We start from the raw sequence: 17079 nt of genomic DNA, 5'->3' as shown, positions 1-17079 counted from the left end.
TCTTTCAGCACCGTGTGACGCATGGCATCACTCCTCTTATCCGCATTTGGTGCACCATTAATCCAACGCTTGTCATCAGCCCCATGCGATAAGTGTGTAATCTTTCAATAATTCTTTTCTTTTTTTACTCTTTGATTTGCTCTGGCACTTCCGAAAGCCTTTTAAAGCCGTTCCCTCATTTTTTCATCCACTTACGCGCGACCCTTTCTCGTGGCCGGATTTACACTTAAAACCAAACGACGAAACGCACGCTTTGATCTATAGCTTGATTAGTTTCCACTCATCTCTCAGCGGGTTCTTTTTTTAAAACGCCGAAAACCGAAAGACACCCGAATCATAACAACGCCCAACATGAAGGCGCTGGGCATGAACGGAGCATGGAAGAAGAAAAAGCATGCTCCACCGCCGTGAAGGAGCATGAAGGCTTGACTGACACACGAGATACGCGACGAAACGAAGATCAATTTTGAGTTATTTTCAAACCCTTCATGGTACCATTTTGAAGGCAATGGGTGCCCCGTGGAAATTGAGGTTCCTGCCGGTGCATCGACACACGTCTCGATCTTCTGCTCTTTCGCTCCGGAGCCACATCCGGCACACTCGCCGGTATCAAAGGTGGTGTTTGTTTCTTTCCTTCTTCCAGAGAAGGCAAAGATGTTTACGCATAACTTTTTTGTAATGCTCACTTCCGAACGTCGAGCCAGCAACCGACACGGAACCAGAGCACGACGCTCGACACCCTGCCGAGAGGCTCATTTTGCTGCTGGTGGGTCAGTTCAGTCTCCGAAAGGCCCCAACAGCTGACCCTTCCACAGAGGTTTCACGATTTGACGGACCGATGAGCGATGAAGCGCTGTCCATTTTGGCAACAAGGATCGTTTGATATTTTGCGCCATTGGCTTCTCGCTGGCCCCAAACGGTGGATGTTTGTTTTTCGCAGGACGGCTCGGTGTGTTTGTGTGTGTTTGCGAAATGTGTCACACCATAAATCATCGCTTTTGCCGAACCCATCGATCGACTGAAAGGGGTTTTTTGGTCGTGCCCTTTTAGCCAAAATCATTTGGGAAACGGAAGGAATGGCATCTCGTTAGCTCACGGTTCTATATTTGCCCTGCGTGATATCGCTCACTTCGTCTCGTCGTTGGTTTTTAATGAATTCCCATTATTTTTTCATGATATTTACGTTCGGTTTTCATTTATGAAAATCTCCTCCGATTTGTGAGTGAAAATGGCGGACAAACACAGCCCAGTCAGCGGGGCAACGTCCCCGAGGGCGCTGGCAATCGCCGGGTTCGCCAGCCCGATTGAAACCTGTTTTATTTATTCTCCTTTACGTAAAAGCACCCCATTTGCATACGCGTTTCCAACACCCCGTTCCGTTCCATGCGCTCAAGTCGAAGGGTTGCGCACCTTACGCACACGGCACAACCGCATTAATGGATACACATGATCATAAAATTACGTTTGATGACGTTCCCATGGGTGGGGAGACGGTTTTTTAGTTATTTATTTCCACCCAAAACGCAGCAACAAAAAATGCTATCCCATAAGCGCCCGTGCTTATCTAATGGAAAATCAACCCCGGATGATGAGTGCGGTTTGTTTTCGATGACTGTTTGCTGGCCGTTTAAGTTGGCTTGCATCCATTCTGTCATATCAATTTGATTACATTATCGAGCTAATGAGCTCAAAACCGAGCCAACCAAAGGATGGCCACCGGACATTGCACAACAGTTTCCACTTGATTTATGTGGGTCATCTTGCCGATCGATTGTTGTGCTGTTTGATGACGAGCGGATCGAAACAGATAAAATATACGGCGACTATATTGAAGCTTCGTTTCCCCAGCCGATATGCTCGATGGAGTACTAAAGAAGAAGCGATCTTTTTGCAGGCGCGAATTTGGAAGCAACACAATTAATACATGCAATTATGAAAATAATCGGCTTGTATGACAAGCAGGAATAAGACAGTAGGACAACTTTAACGCAAAACAATGCCGTTTCGTTGCTTAAGCAATAAGCCCCATTCCGGTTTCACTTCAATCCGTTAAAACATCTCTCCTGTCCCGATGCCTGCTTCGCCGTTTAATGTTAATGCACAATCGAGACAATAAAGACTTCCAAAATCGGCGCTCATCGCCATATGGTGTCAGGGTGGAAGCGCAAAAAAAAAAGAAACAAACGCGAGAGATTTACACAAAGTCCGGGTGAACACGAAATATAAAGTGTATTTATGTATTCCTTTCTCGGGCATTAAAAAAGGAGAATTTATGAGCAGGCAAAATAAATTATATAAACCGTCCCGCCATTCGTGTATTGGACTTTCGTTCGTGTCGATCCACCAAGATCCATGGTACATTAGCGAACTGAAACAAGTACGGTTGTATGCAAGTTGCAACACGACCGTTCTCCTCATTGGCACATCAGTTTCTCACGTTTGAGCAGCACAACTATGTACAAGTGTAATGATGCATGGAGACTTACGGCAATGAGGAATTATTCTTTTTTTTTTGCCCCATCCACACCACCAACAAAGCAATGCGAGAGCACTGAGGCGATGCTGTGGCGGTCTTTTCGCATTATAATCGTGATTAAACAAGTCAATTAATGGTGTAGCATAAGAGCAGGAAAAGAAAACACTCCGCCGTGTAGCAGAGAAAGCGTGCTCCATATTTTTCCCCAGTCCCGCGCCCGGCGGCAGCTGCTTTCCTAGTGCGGTTTTCCTTTGGATTTCCTTCGCTTGCTAGGCTTCCACGTTGAAACCAAGCACGGCATCGGGGAGGTTCGTTAGCAATTCATAAACAACGCCAACGCTCCCGCCTCACGGTAAATAATCCGTGCGATCCGCTAAAGAAAACAGTCAAACTATCTTTCAATACTGGGAGACCGTGAAGAAGCCTTCATCATCATTCTTCAATAACTTCCTCATCATCCGCCGGAGTCGGGCGTCACATCAGCGGACACGTAGGAAAGACGCGGCCTACGACAATAATGCTGCTATTCCATCGCGGACCAGAGCCTCCCTCGCGTAACGGGGCTCGTTCTTTCATTTCCACGATGAATTATTTATAAAATACCGTCACCGGAACAACCGGAGCACGTCAATAGCCGTCGTAGGCTTTTAGTTTGTTTTTTCGTTCCGCACCATTGTGGGCACAACATTTGTTTGTGTAGCTGTTTTTTTTCCCCATATTTTGGGCTCCTTTGTCGCCTTCGTCACCCTCGCGGACGGGGAGATTTTCGTCTTCAAATTGAAGCCAAAGCCCCCGCACCGCACTAAACTGTCATTTGTACCACTTGCAAATGCGGCACTTTATGCCGTGATGGATGGACCGCTAATAGGTTATACATTTTGCGCCCAGTTCCACGCGTTTTGGGGTTATTTTCGGTTCTCTTGTCGTACGATTTCTCGCGCGCGATTGTTCCGAAGCGATGAAGCGTTGTGAGAAAACGGCGTAATCATTGCTACCAATCACCACCTTCGCCAATTAGACCACGGACCATGGCTCATGCAAAATAGTGCCATTTATTATGATCTGAGGCTCTCTGAAATGTAAACATTATTTTTTACTTTCGCTTTCTCGTCAACGTTCCTATAATTTTTAGCAGGCGTATTTTGGAAGCTTTGAAGCCAAGGCTATACAAAACATTTTGTGTTCCACGCAACTGAGACGTTTTGACCCCCAACAAACTCAAACACCACTGAAATATGCATTCATTCTTAAAAATACAAAGCTCTCTTAGTCGATGTTAAATTAGAAGACGTAAGAAGTGTACCAGGTTTTCTTCAACATTTACCCGCGGAATGTGTCTTGATAAAATTGTGTATGATGTAATGTAATCATCAATAACTGTATACAATGTCAATATATCCAAAAGTTCTAGCTCGCTTGCATATTTATAAAGCATAACGATATTGCCGAAACTTTTCGTTCTCGACTGAGATCATTGAATTTACCTTAAAGTATGTTATTCAGTTAGGTGCCAAATTGTGATTTACATGAGACAAAAGGATTATTTGGGAATTCATAGCGATTAGCGCTAACGTTTCAACTCGACGAGCTCGGCAGAATAATAACCGACATCCCGTTAGAATAAAAACACGATAGTTTCATTTGACGCGAAGAATTCCGACGATTTGTTGGCAGATGCTTCGCATAGCTTCGCCGCAACATTTCTTCACAAGGCACGGGCCAAGAGTCGCGTAACTGTAGCCATTTGTGATTTAAATACTCTTCCCTGCTACCCAAATGCCACGCCACTTCCACCGAATCTCACTAATACCCCGTTTTTCTCGTGTTCAATTGTGCCTATCTCCGTACGCGCACAACCGGCATCATCATTGCGCGTGTGGGCCAAGGCAGCAAAAACGGAAAACAGCGGCAAAAAGAGAGGCACAAAAAAACACCCAACCCAGAGCAAGAAACACCACTAATCTTGATGCGATCCCATCGAACGTGCGTTCTAGCAAGTGTGCGGGACCTTCGCTTTGGTGCAAGTGCATTTTCCATCGCCACCATGCCACCACTGTTGGGTCATCGTAGGGCAATTTCTCCCATTCGCGTGGTGTGTGCATCGAAGCGTTCTGAGGGATGGTTCGCGCACACATTTCAGGACGTTGAGCGTGACGACGAAGGAACGACGAACCAAAAGGGCAACATTGACATCGAAAGAAACTAGCGGGCGCAGGAAAAACCGTTCTGGATGAGAGCGCAGCATAATTGCCCTGGAGCCGAAGGTCTGGAGCAGCGTAAAAGTCGACTTTCGTCGTTTTCCCGTTGATCGCGATCGCAACATCTTGGCCCTTATGTGAACCCGAAAAGTTCTTTCTACGCCATCCCACGGATATGGCCATCGCGCGCATATGGCAAGTGTGTGGGAATCTGACGCACGGTTGGTTGCGCTTTACGATCAACCGAAAGGGCAGCAGTTCCATACGTTCCCACCGGTAGAAGCAATCACTCGAACACTGTGCGTAGCCGAACGGTGTAACGATTTAATTATGCCCAGTGCCTGACGCACTTACCGTGTTCTTGCAGACATCTCCGAACCCCGAACCGGAAGTGTTCCGCACAAGTTTCCCACACTCGCGCTGTGGGGAAGAGACGTTTGGATTGTATCCTTGGCGTTCGGTTGAAGGCGAACAGGGCGGTGACGGAGGCAGCGGTGCCAGTGGAGCACCCTGGTCGTCATCCGGCTCAGCTTCCGGTAGGGCCACCGGACATCCGGAGGGCGTTTTGTCGTGATTGATTCGTAAAACCGAATCTCGGCCATGTTGATCAGTCTTGGCGCCATTTCTGGTCGGCAGTGGAGGCGGCTGTTCTTGGGACGCTGACTCGAGCACGATCCGACCCTTGCGAACTTCGATGTATCGTGGAGATGATACGGCTAGGGTCGCTTCGTTGGCTGCAGTAGCGGCCGCTTCTTCACGGTAGTTTTTGAGGAACTCCAGGTACCGCGGAGTGGCGATTATTTCGTTGAGCCCTTCACGGTCCGCCTCGTACTGATTGTCAGCTGACACGGATCTGTAACGGAAGAAAAAAAAATAGAGAGAAAAATCACACCATGATGGCGCATTAGTCAAAAGGACAGAAGCAAACATCTTCGAGAGGCTGCGACTCCAAACGTGACGTATCTCGCGTCAAGAATGACGAGCTCTCGACGGAGAAGCAAGCGTTCTGTACCAACATTGACTCTCATTATTATTCATACACACATGCCGCCACCTGCCGTAGTCTTCGTGCGCAAACCTTCGCGGTACGCATCGTCATTACCGAAAGATCCCTCGCCAGATGCGTGCTTACGTACGATGATTTCATATAATCTATTTACCGCCGCCATTAACGAGGTGAGAAAAATACAGCGTCTACGTGAGGAAAAGCCTTATACGACGGCGAACAACAGGTGACATCAACGGAAATCCACGTTATGATGTTAGCTGGAGGTGTAAAATTTATCGATCGCTGTAACACAGCTTTGTAAAGATTTCAATACACCGTGAGGAAGATGAAGCTTGTCGCTAAAGAGCGCTAGTTCTTAGAATAAACTGATCAAAATGTCGTTCTAAGGGCGCTTCGTCAACATCCATACAGCGTGGTTGTAACAAGTAAATTTGGTTCTTTTCACGAGAAGCAGAGGTTTCAGCTGCAAAATACACAAAAAACAAACACTTTCCGCTACATCATTACAGGCCGAGCTGTCGAGTTCGTATACAAAGAATACGTTTCCCAGCGTAAAATTACATCGCCCCAATCGATTGTTAGCGCAAAGGAGAAAAGTTACGGCCCCCGATAGACACTCAGTGGCGAATCTTTCCCAAATTATTTCACGCACACCTTTCAGCTTCGCGTGTAGCACCACGATAAAGCCGCATAAATAATCCAAGTCATCCGCCATCCATTCCAAAGCTATTCGCCGACCGGACTGAGCGCCATTCATGCAATTTCATGTCGAAACTTTGACGAACATCACACGGAAACATACAATCGTCGGTAAAAGGAAAACATAAACACCTTTCCCAGCCAGGCACGCAATTTTCCTATCCGACATCATCCAATCACCCGAACCCCCGGCTCACTCTACCCTAGTAGCAGGCAGAATTTGTTCAAAAATTCGTCCCATCAACCGCCTCGGCTAGACGACGGGCGGGAAAATGGGTTGAATTCTTTCAAAAAAATTTGAATATGAATACCAACATACCAACAATGGCTCGAAGACCCGACACGGGTCCTCGAAACCGGATTGCATGCTCAATAGCCGAGCGACTGTCGAAGGGATAAATTAATATTTTACATAATCACTTCGAACTTTAGCAATTAACCTTTCCCGAATGCCATTCTAATTTATTCATTCGGCACTTTGGCCAAATTGAAATACGTCCGAAAGACACACTTTGCATATCCACCGCAGCAGCACGTGCACACAGTTCCTGCCGGATTAACCTCAACAATTTCTCGTACACATGTGTGCGCCCGTCCGGAGGATTAAGGGCGAGATTCCGTGACCCAAATACATCTTCCTTTGTTTTAATCGCTTCGCAAAGCCCCTCTTCGAGCGGAACCTGGAGTTCCATTTAGTACCATAACAAGAGACAGCCAAATGTTGTGCAGAAACGAATACCCGACACGTGAAACACACCCTATAAATGGGGCAAACAAAAACACAACCACCACAACCATGCATCGTTTGCAGGGCAAAACGCGAACCTACGAGTTTCGCGTCCCTTGCAGTTTGCCATCCATCTTGTGTTTTTGGCGTGCGATTGGCAACTGAAATCGGGAAAATTATGCGACCTGCCATCCACAGCCCGAGGCACGAGACCCTTATGGGCGACCAATTCGCTACCCTACTCACTTCTAATTGATTCTTCGGCCCTGTGCAGCTACCGGAACGACTAGTCTCCTTGTTCTGTTATATTTTCGCTACCTAAACGCGCGGTTTACGCTGCAAAGTTTTCGGTTTTTTATTTTGTGCGCGTGTGTCCATGTGTGTGGAAAACAACTACGAGAGAGAGGTCTCCAGACATTCAGTCGGTAGCCATCTTCCTGGCATTACTGCCGAAACGATAAGGGTGAGCAAAATGCTTGCCAGCAGGGTGTCGCTATCCAACGAGGCCTTACAAACATCATGGCTGTCAGGACGAATTTACCCCGCGACTCGACTCGCTGGCGGCACTTTACCACGACGTTTTCCACGCCACACCGCGGCTCGACCGGAAGCAGATGAATCAGGACCGTTCAAATCTCTTAATCATGCTGCAACCCGAGAAATCGATACTTCTCCGGCTACGGTGTGTGACGCTCAGCCGCTCAGCAACACGGTTCTCGGGCTTACGGAGGAAAGCCGGCGGAAAACCATGCGCTAAACGAGGTTTGGAAAGCTACGTGCTAATTAATTTGCCATCGGATGCGCTTCAGATGTTGCTCGTTCGTTGATTTGTGTCTTCTTGGAAGTGAAGCTAGACACCAAAATTTCGTTACGACGGACGTGATGACTTGCTTAAGAGCTTATTGTTATCGTACGCTAGTTTTATTAGAACTCGGCGGCCACATCTAAACCTAACATCGCCACTAGAGTGATCCTTCCGTCAAATTTAATCTTAGCAAACTGGTCGTCGAGGTCTGCATCGTCTTCCTCAACAGCTACAGTCGGTTATACGCTGGTTTTCTCGAATTTTGTTCATTTGGCAAATTTCGAGGGAAACCGCCTGAGACTGTACCAAAAGCGAAATGAAAATCCCCAGCGAAACACCTATCAGAAAATCCTCGAAAATGTCACCGTTCCGAGAAACACCAGCAGACAGCACAGCCAAAGGGTGCTGAAAAAGCGAAACTTTCTCTTTCATCTCTGTGGCTTGCATGACGACCATACAAACGGCTCACACTCCACCGAGCTACCGAAGCAAACGAGTTTATTTATCATGTGACAGTGATTTAATTAAATGATCGCGCTGTCCATTCGGTCGTTTGTTCGTCCGCCACGGATCACCGAGCATGTCAGCTAGAGCTCACGGGTTCTCTGCGACTAACACTCCACTACACGGCAAGCATGCAACAAGAAAGAGCACTTCAATTAGGCCCATACGATAAAACGCTGTCGAGCCTGCATCCTGCCTAGCAGCGCCTTGTCCTATCACATCGCTGCACAATTTATCTCGCTCATATTGCGATTGCGAGGCGTGGCAGTGCTCGCAGACCCTGTTCGTCCTGCTGCTGGTGAGCCCTTTCATTCCACTTTCCAATACAGTGAGCATCCGATGTTTGCCACATTGCTGCTGCCGCGGTGACTATCTTCCGCAACGGCAAAATGGTAATTGCTTTACAATTTCAACCGTGCGTGTTATTTTTTTATTCTCCATAGCACATTCATCAAGCTTTTCTGAGCTACTCTACTGGTCACAGACAGGAAGACTTTTCGAAGACTTCAATCATACTTCCATGCTTTGTTTGACAAGAGCATACGGCGAATGGCGCCACACGCAATCTAATCATATTTCGATCAAACATACGTGTTATCGGTTTTTGGCATCAAAAATAAAAAACGAAAAGTCACTGTAACGGTCGCGCACTGTTACAATGTTACACATCGCACTGTGCTGTGACACGGTAGCTAGTTCTTTAGTAATGATGTTGACTCATCAAAGGGAAGCGACCAATTTTATAGCCTAACGAGACTCTTTTGCCCGTCGCGGCTGTGGTTCTTGCAGACCGTTAGTCGCATTCGATCGTTCAATTAAGCGACGGCAGCGATCATCTTTGGCACGTTGGATGTGAGTTTTTTTCCATCTCGTCAAACGTACGTAAAGTGACACTCGGCCCGTTGATTGTCAAGAAGAAGAAACCGAAGCAGCGTTTCACATCGAGTGCATGCATGCGTCTTTGGTAGGAGTCGTTTCAACAAAAAACAGCGCTTTCATCGCGTCACGCGCAATTTAGAGCGCACCGTGTAGGGCTCACAAAGTGCACCGATGCACCGGTGAAAATCATGCCGACGTCGACGATCGCTGACTCTCTACTGACCAACAGTTATTAAGGCAGATGGCGTATTGCCGTGCCCTGTCTCGAATCTTTTCAGTGCGAATTTTGCACACACGCACACATCGCGTTCCGCCGTGAAATAGTTGACGAAATGGTGGAATGTAGCGCGAAATGCGTTTTCGCTACACTTCACCAAAATGCCATCAGCTCGAAGGGCCACGAATGACGAGTGCCGCGTGAATTCGCGATCCCTCCCGGCTGGCGTGGCCAATCTCGACCGACAGATGGAGAAATTATGCTCGCTTACCACGCCGACCGAAAGCGCCCTTAATCTACCCTGCACTGCGGTTGTGGTGGCGCGTGTAGGAGATTTACACCGACACGAGGTCTCGCAGCAACATCAGCAGCAGACCACCAAGAGAAACCCCTTTTTTCAAGCGTTTGACACTGATCGCGACACAATTGTTAACAACATGTCATTGAGGCCGATGACAACGCACACAGCTCACGCGTGGCTTCGAAATCGCGACGCTGAGACAAGATTGAGGACATCGAGACATTTGCACGCGCCCACGAGTGTCACGTCGAGCTCGTGGGGATGATGAGAATGTTCGCAGCCCTTTTTAAAAATGGCGCACAAGCACCATTAACACTGAGAACAGTGCGGCGCCTTGTTATGCTCAGTGAAAGTTTTGTTTTCTCACAGCGACCATAAAAAGAAAGGTGCGCACAATAATCAACGAAAGCTTTCAGCACCTTTGAAATGAATACGAATTTCGTTTCAGACCACCCGATCATTAATCTTGTAAAGGAAAAAAAGTTTTTTTCAACACACTTACGCAATTCATTGATGTTTCGTTTACAGTTACCAGCGGTATTTCACGTAGCATATTCCTCATTTTATTTCCATTTATGGTACACACACACATTGTGTATGTGTGCCAGCTTTACATCGATACTAGCAACTGATAACGCGAAGTGATCACCACACATAAATGGTGCCATTCGAACAAATACCCGTATTTTCTCCGAGGAACAACTTGTATTTTCTCCAACCCTAAGCCGTATCTGGCATCAGTCGTAACACAAATCGGAAAACTTTTATCCCCACGGCTACGCTATCACACTGTAGGTAGAGGGGTTGAGCTACGACGCTCCGCAGCGTGGAAAAAAACCAACATCGATAAAAGCCACACATCACCAGTCCGAGGGCAGGAAAATCCTCCACGATATTGGGGGAAATGGGCCGCTTCGTTCAGGGTGCTGGAAGCATAACATTCCGCCCATTATCTTATGTCCCGCACGATGCACGAGATGATGACGGAGTTCCGCTGACGGACGATCGAGAGCTGGCACAGAATCGACCACGCCGCCAGGCCTTAGAGGCGCCAAATTGGTTAATAGCGTAGAAAAAGACCAACTACATCACGCCATGGTGTATTATAACTGCAAACTGAATTATCGATAACGAGGGAAACAGCTTCTACGCCATCATTCACCGCTGCCAGAGCAACAATCGTGGTATTATCAGTCATTCATGGGCCTCGTGCGGGTGCACTAGGGAACGGAAAATGACCACAAAGGTGCTCCATCCAAGACTTCGGCGAGAGTCTAGGCTATGTCTTTCATTAGTTCGTGCGCAAAAGGCACGAAAAGCGAGTTTGCCGCCATCGAATAGAGCTAAAAAGCTAAGAAGCCGAAGCAAACAACCCCAGCACAAAGCCGGCAAAAATTAATGATTCACTATTCGCACGGGCTATCTCCTTAGATCTCCAGACAACAGAGGGCGTCAGAGTTCCGAAGATTCTCCAAGATCGTAAAGTGTTTGTAGCCAACCGGTGAGTTGGAGCTATTTTCAAAGCGATTTTCCGAAAAAAAAACTCCGCCGAATTCCACTTCACCAGGAAGGCGCTTAGAGACTCCCATTAGGAGCTCTCCAAACGCTATAAATACCATCAATTATAACTCAGATAACTCTCCCAAAGCAACGGGTTCTCGAGTTCAGAGCACGCTGTTTGCTACTTCCAGAACCCTAGCCGAATGGGTAGACCTTGCACACTGGTTTTACGCAACACGTTCTCAGCGAATGACTTCTTCTTCCCAGATACAATCTCCACTACTCAGACACTCTCCAGAGGTCACCATCGTCGACGGATTTGAGCAGCAACGGAGTCAACGGTTGGGCAATGTCAAGAAAACCCCGACCAGTATGGCGACATCGAAACATATTTATGCCCGGAAAAATGTGTGATGAAGAAAGAAAATTCCGGCCCGTCAGCAACATTCGGGGAAGCTGACAAAAATGCTGCCTAGAACGCATATTTTGCCATCTCTAGGCCGCGGGCATCTAGCGAACGACCGGGGGCAAAGGATTTTATTTCCGATAGAAATTCCATCGAACTTCACATACCACAAGGCTGATCTAGAGCGAGAAAAAGAGAGAAAGAGAGAGATCATAACTCTCTGGTTCTGGTGGTCCTTTGCACGCCTTGGTCTTGTGCGGAAATCTGTGTAAACGCGCGCATATTTGCTCTCGCATGTCATCCCTAACGCTGCAGCAGGCAATGCCACAAAAGCCTCGTGTTACTCTGTCCGCCTCAACCCAAGGTAGTTGACAATTGGCCAAAAATGTGTCACCAGCCACCAACTGGGGGGCGCCAACAGCCAACATTTCCAATCGACGCCCACCAGGATCGTTGGGCGCGCTTTCAATGGCCGATTTTGTCATGTGATTTCGGCCAAGTTAAACAATGCAATATACCGACGCGCCCTTATCCGCAACCCCTCGGGACAACCCTTTCTCAGACCCGTGTCCCAGACCTGTCGGTCGTTTTGGCGCCAACCTTTGCCGACGTTGCCGTAGTGTCGCGCGCTCACACACGCTTTCCTGGAGCACCGAGTCCCGGTCCACCCCCGTAGGGCGAGGAGTTATTTTGTTTCTGGGTTACGCAAACAATACCCGAAGATAAAGCCGAATTTTACAGCCCAATGTTTGATGGCTATGTACCGGGGTGGAAGCCATGCGTGGCGAACGCTGCAAGCCCTTTTTGCCCCAGATAAAGGGCTCGTTTCGGAAGCGCATATGCCGTTGCGAGCGGAGCTTTATGCTCAAGAATGTGCGATGATAAAAAAACAAGTCTTTAAAAACACGTGTTTATTCTAGTGCCTACGGGCGTGAGCGTATAGAACGAGAAGAACGCATCAGCAAATAAAAGAGCCAAGCTCCACGTTACCGGGAGCAGGGTTCAAGTATGTGCACCCTCCGAAGGCGTGATCCAGCCAAATAAATACCATGACCCAGTTTCTAATCCGTTGTTTTGCGAGCGGCACTTAAGCCATCCCATCCGCCTAATGAGTCTTCGGCCGGAAACAAAGACCCACGAGAAGCGTGCTGGTGAGTGCCTAATCTCCAATAAAAACCTTTGCCCATAAATAAAGCCGTTTGTTATAATTCGAACAGCCGCCCCATCGGTACTCCGATGGAATAATTTAATTGAAGAACTTCCGCCACAGGAAGCACACCCTTGCAAGGAAATGGGAGCGAAAAAAAAAGAAACAAAATCTTCATCAAGTGGACTCAGTCTCCAGATGAAAGCTTCTACCAAAATCACGCCTGGCTTTTAGCACGTTTTCCTTTTTCTTATTTCACCACCGCCCACGCGGTTTTCCAAATCACAACCCACTGCATCGACCAAGCATTCATTTTCCGCCGTCTATGCTGTTGCTGCTGTGCGGAACTGAACGATTTCCCTGTTGCTAATTAATCCACCTCAAGCCAACTACTGGCGTATCGTGTCGTATCGTAAAGCTGACAGTCGATATCTATAAAACCCAGCAATCTGCACTAATTAGTCACCGACAGTAGTCCCGACCGCTTCTTCCGCGGTGCCAAAGTCAGCAAGGTACATCGCTTCGGAAAAAAGAAACACGAAACAGAGCTAGTGAGAGCGTGATGGAGCTTCCATTCCCTAAACGACACCGTAATAAAATGCACTCTCGTTAGCCTTTCCGTTCCGAGCAGCTCGCGAAGCTACCACCGAATTGGAGCTAAAGTTTCTACGGGCAGCCCACCAGCTCGATTGCCTTTTTCCGACATCTGACAAAGGAGGTCACGACGAAAAACGCCCAGTAACATCAGCCCTCGGGCCAGCCAACCACCTAGCACGCCCAGATTCACTCGGCAAAATTAAATAATGCTGACAGTAATACGTGCCCCGAAGGGTGGCCCGAGCCTCATTCGACGCGGAAGGAAGCTCAACTTCCTCGCATTCCAAAGCCACGGTCATGACTCCCGAAGAAGGACTTCTATTTGCCACTAGTGTCTGTCTGTCGCAGGCATTTAACTCGTGCCCTCTCATTTATGCACTCACTCGTTGTTTCGCGGATCTTCTGCTCCTAAACACAAAAAAGCCACAAAAAAAACCTTAAACATTTTTTCAGCCTTCTATTCTGTGGTCCTCACGGCTCGCAGTCCGATCGCGTTTTGCGCCCACCCATCGCGGGTGACACGAAGCCAGGCAAATGGGGATGTTGTAAATATGTCCACAATTTACGCGATGGAACGTGACACGATAGATCTTTTCGTGCCTCGTTCTGCGAGCTCTCATGCTTCCCCGGCGAAAAGGGTCCGAGCGAATCCGCATTATTGAGCCCCTGGGGGGTTTCAATAACGCCGAGGCCGCTTGAGCGACATTTACATACGATTTATATCAGATCTGCTACAGCAGCGCAGCATGAGTTCTAACAAATGGAAAAATTCGTTGGCAGCTTTCCCATTAGCTCTTTGATATCAATTCCACGTTCAGGATTACCTAACACAGCAGATCTATCTCGCGGTGGAATATTTAGCAAAGACACGTTTATGGCATTCGTTATGTGGCTCTGTGGAATAGAAGTTGCAGCCAATCATGTTGATAACTAAGCGTTAAACTGGATGGGACTATTATTTTCAGTAACATGGAGCAATATGTTTCTGTCATGCTGATTCATCTGAGACAGGCGTTATATGTAAAAAAACGTTTTTTTAATAGCTCGTTTAAACATGTATAATATTCGACTTATTTACAGCGTTGAGTTCAAACGAAAGAGCTAAAGTCAAAGAGAACTGATTTACTCTAAAAGCCCTTCTCAAAGAGTCATCATTACACAAGTAACCTTTCTCGTCCACATGGTTCAAAACTAATCAATCTTTACACAGTCCATTCGAGGCGCGTGCGCCCCAAAAGGGCGATAAAATACGTTTCCTTGCGAGCGTCGCCTTGTCACTTCTCGTGCGATGATTGAATTTACCGCTGACATTGTCCGGTGGATAATAAAAAATGCTAATCAACTGCACAACATCGCGATAAAAATATGGCATCCACCTTTCACGGCCTTTGCCATGTGGCAATAAAACCGATCGCACTATAAGACAGGCTGTCCACCACGAGTCGCCATTTTATGCTGCTGGCATTAAGCACAGTACAAAAATTAAATATTTTATTGAAAAATCGAAGCATCCAAACGGCAAACGATCGGCCATTCCGTCCTTTTTTATATTCTTGCACCCGTCGACCGACATCAACGCCACAGATTAATGGATTATTGGTCCGTAGGCGCCATTTTCCACCCCTAAACGGTCAGAGGAGAGTGTTTTGTTTTCATGCGCCTCACCAACCCCGTTAAATTTTGCAGCGCCGTGATTCTAAAGATGATAATCGGTTCCGTGACCAGATAAGGGTCGCATCCCAGACAAGAAACATGATTTGACGCCAGACACAGCCCGTTTGCCCGTCGAACAAATCATAAAATCCCGCAATAAATTACGATTCATCCCGCGAGCAAGAAAAAAAACCACAACGACCGACGGACAAAGTGTGACATGCCTTTGGCCCTTTTCGCTACCAGATAGCGACCATGATGGCTGGTTTCACTGCTCGTTCAATTGCGGCCAGCGAATCCAACCGGAATTAGGTCACTTATTCGCTTCCTAGGAGCAAAAGCATTGGCTCATTGCACAACCAACGGCGCCGGGAAATCCCGCGGTTCCGGACTGTCTCGTGCGATGGTTCCATGCGGTGAGATCGTTGCTGGTCGTGGAAACAAAAATGGCACGGAAAAGGAAAGCCAACCGAGAGTAAGCCGATCTAAGACGAAAGTTCTCTACCGCAATACCGTTGTGGCCGGTCCATGAGGACGAACACAATCCGTCGCATCCGCCGATATCTCGCCTCAGTGGTTATGCTGCGGCCTCTGTTGGAATGATAAAGAACGTCCAGGAGAGCAACGTATTCGACCAGATTGCGGATGGAAAACCATGTTGGCGCTTGCCCAGGACAGACCGGGAAAACTCCACCGATTGCCTACTTTCGGTGCGCATTCTCTCTCTCTCTCTCTCTCTCTCTCTCTCTCTCTTTCTCTCTCTCTCTTTCTATCTCTCTTGGCCGTTTGGCGCCTTGGATTCGTCGGAGCGACTGCAGTCATGCGATGTTTTAAGCAGCTCATCCGTCATTCCTCGCGCACTGGCTTGCAACGTCAAGTCCCAAGGGCCGAAGGGTCCATTCAGGTCGCATTGCACACCGCGCTTCCATCGCTTTCCTTCCATTCCCGAGTGATTCTGTTCATTTGTACGTCTTTCGATTGCCACTTCTCCAATCAAGCAACACCAAAATATGGTTGTCATCATTTTTCTGCACTATTTGTTTGGTTTACAGGCTTCTTTCGGAGGCTGATAAGTTTACAAAGGAAGTGTAAAATTTGCAGCAAAACGCCGAATGATGGAACAGGACGCATATTTTCTCGTGTTCTTCGATTAATTGAATTCGTTCGAAAGTCATATTTAGCACCGAAATTATCTTTCTGATATATTTAAGAACATCCTGGTAATACACTGAACTGGACTTACTAATGCCACAAATAAAGTAGTCCGATGTCGATCAAAGCTCTAAACAGAGTCAGTTAATCACTTTCTGTCAAACGCTCATGTCATAACTACAATAGCTGCGAGATGTTCCCATGCAAAAATCTGAAATATTTTTCGCAAAGTCCATCACAAAATCGTGCTGAGCGATTCGTTCGGTCATTCACGAAACTTTTCAATCATCGCCCACCATCAGACCGTCCTGTGGCGACTCCAGCAGGCGAACGACCTGGGCCTGAGTCGACGAATATAAACAACAACAAAATGCATTCGCAGACGGGCATTCGATTCCGGGGCAGAGCCAAAGCCACACATAACACGCTTGTCTCTCGGCGCATCGCATCGCCCTGCAGTTTGTCGAACTCTGACAACGACACCCGTCCCTATAATACCTTCTGGACACACCCCACACACGGCGTCATCGTCGGCAGTTTCGCCTGTTGTTTTTTTTCCTCCTTTCCATTATGCTCCTCCGATGGAGCTGTTTTTCTGCACCATTATTCGCTCTGCCTGACGTAACTCGTCTGCCCTGCTGTCGGGGGTCCAACCCGCAGTAGTACCGTACGTACACCAAGCGGAATGACCACGAACGAGGGGCGGGGAGAGCCATTCTAACGCGAAGGCGCACCAACGGAAACGGACGTTACACAATACGGAGCCATTTAATAATAATGCCACCTTTCTGCGTCCTGTTCTGTTCATT

General features: G+C 47.6%; 1 protein-coding gene across 1 annotated transcript in view; it reads right to left on the bottom strand.

Annotated features, from left to right (window-relative positions):
- Positions 1–17079, bottom strand: part of LOC128725152 (uncharacterized) — a 41083-nt gene that overhangs the window by 9916 nt on the left and 14088 nt on the right. The window contains exon 2 of the mRNA XM_053818873.1: positions 5029–5527. Coding sequence (XP_053674848.1) covers positions 5029–5527 — 499 coding nt within the window. The remainder of the gene's footprint in view (positions 1–5028; positions 5528–17079) is intronic.

The sequence above is a fragment of the Anopheles nili genome, chromosome 3, assembly GCF_943737925.1.
Source record: "Anopheles nili chromosome 3, idAnoNiliSN_F5_01, whole genome shotgun sequence".
Taxonomy (NCBI): domain Eukaryota; kingdom Metazoa; phylum Arthropoda; class Insecta; order Diptera; family Culicidae; genus Anopheles; species Anopheles nili.
The sequence above is the reverse complement of the archived record's forward strand: the minus strand, read 5'-3'. Positions and strand labels throughout refer to the sequence as shown.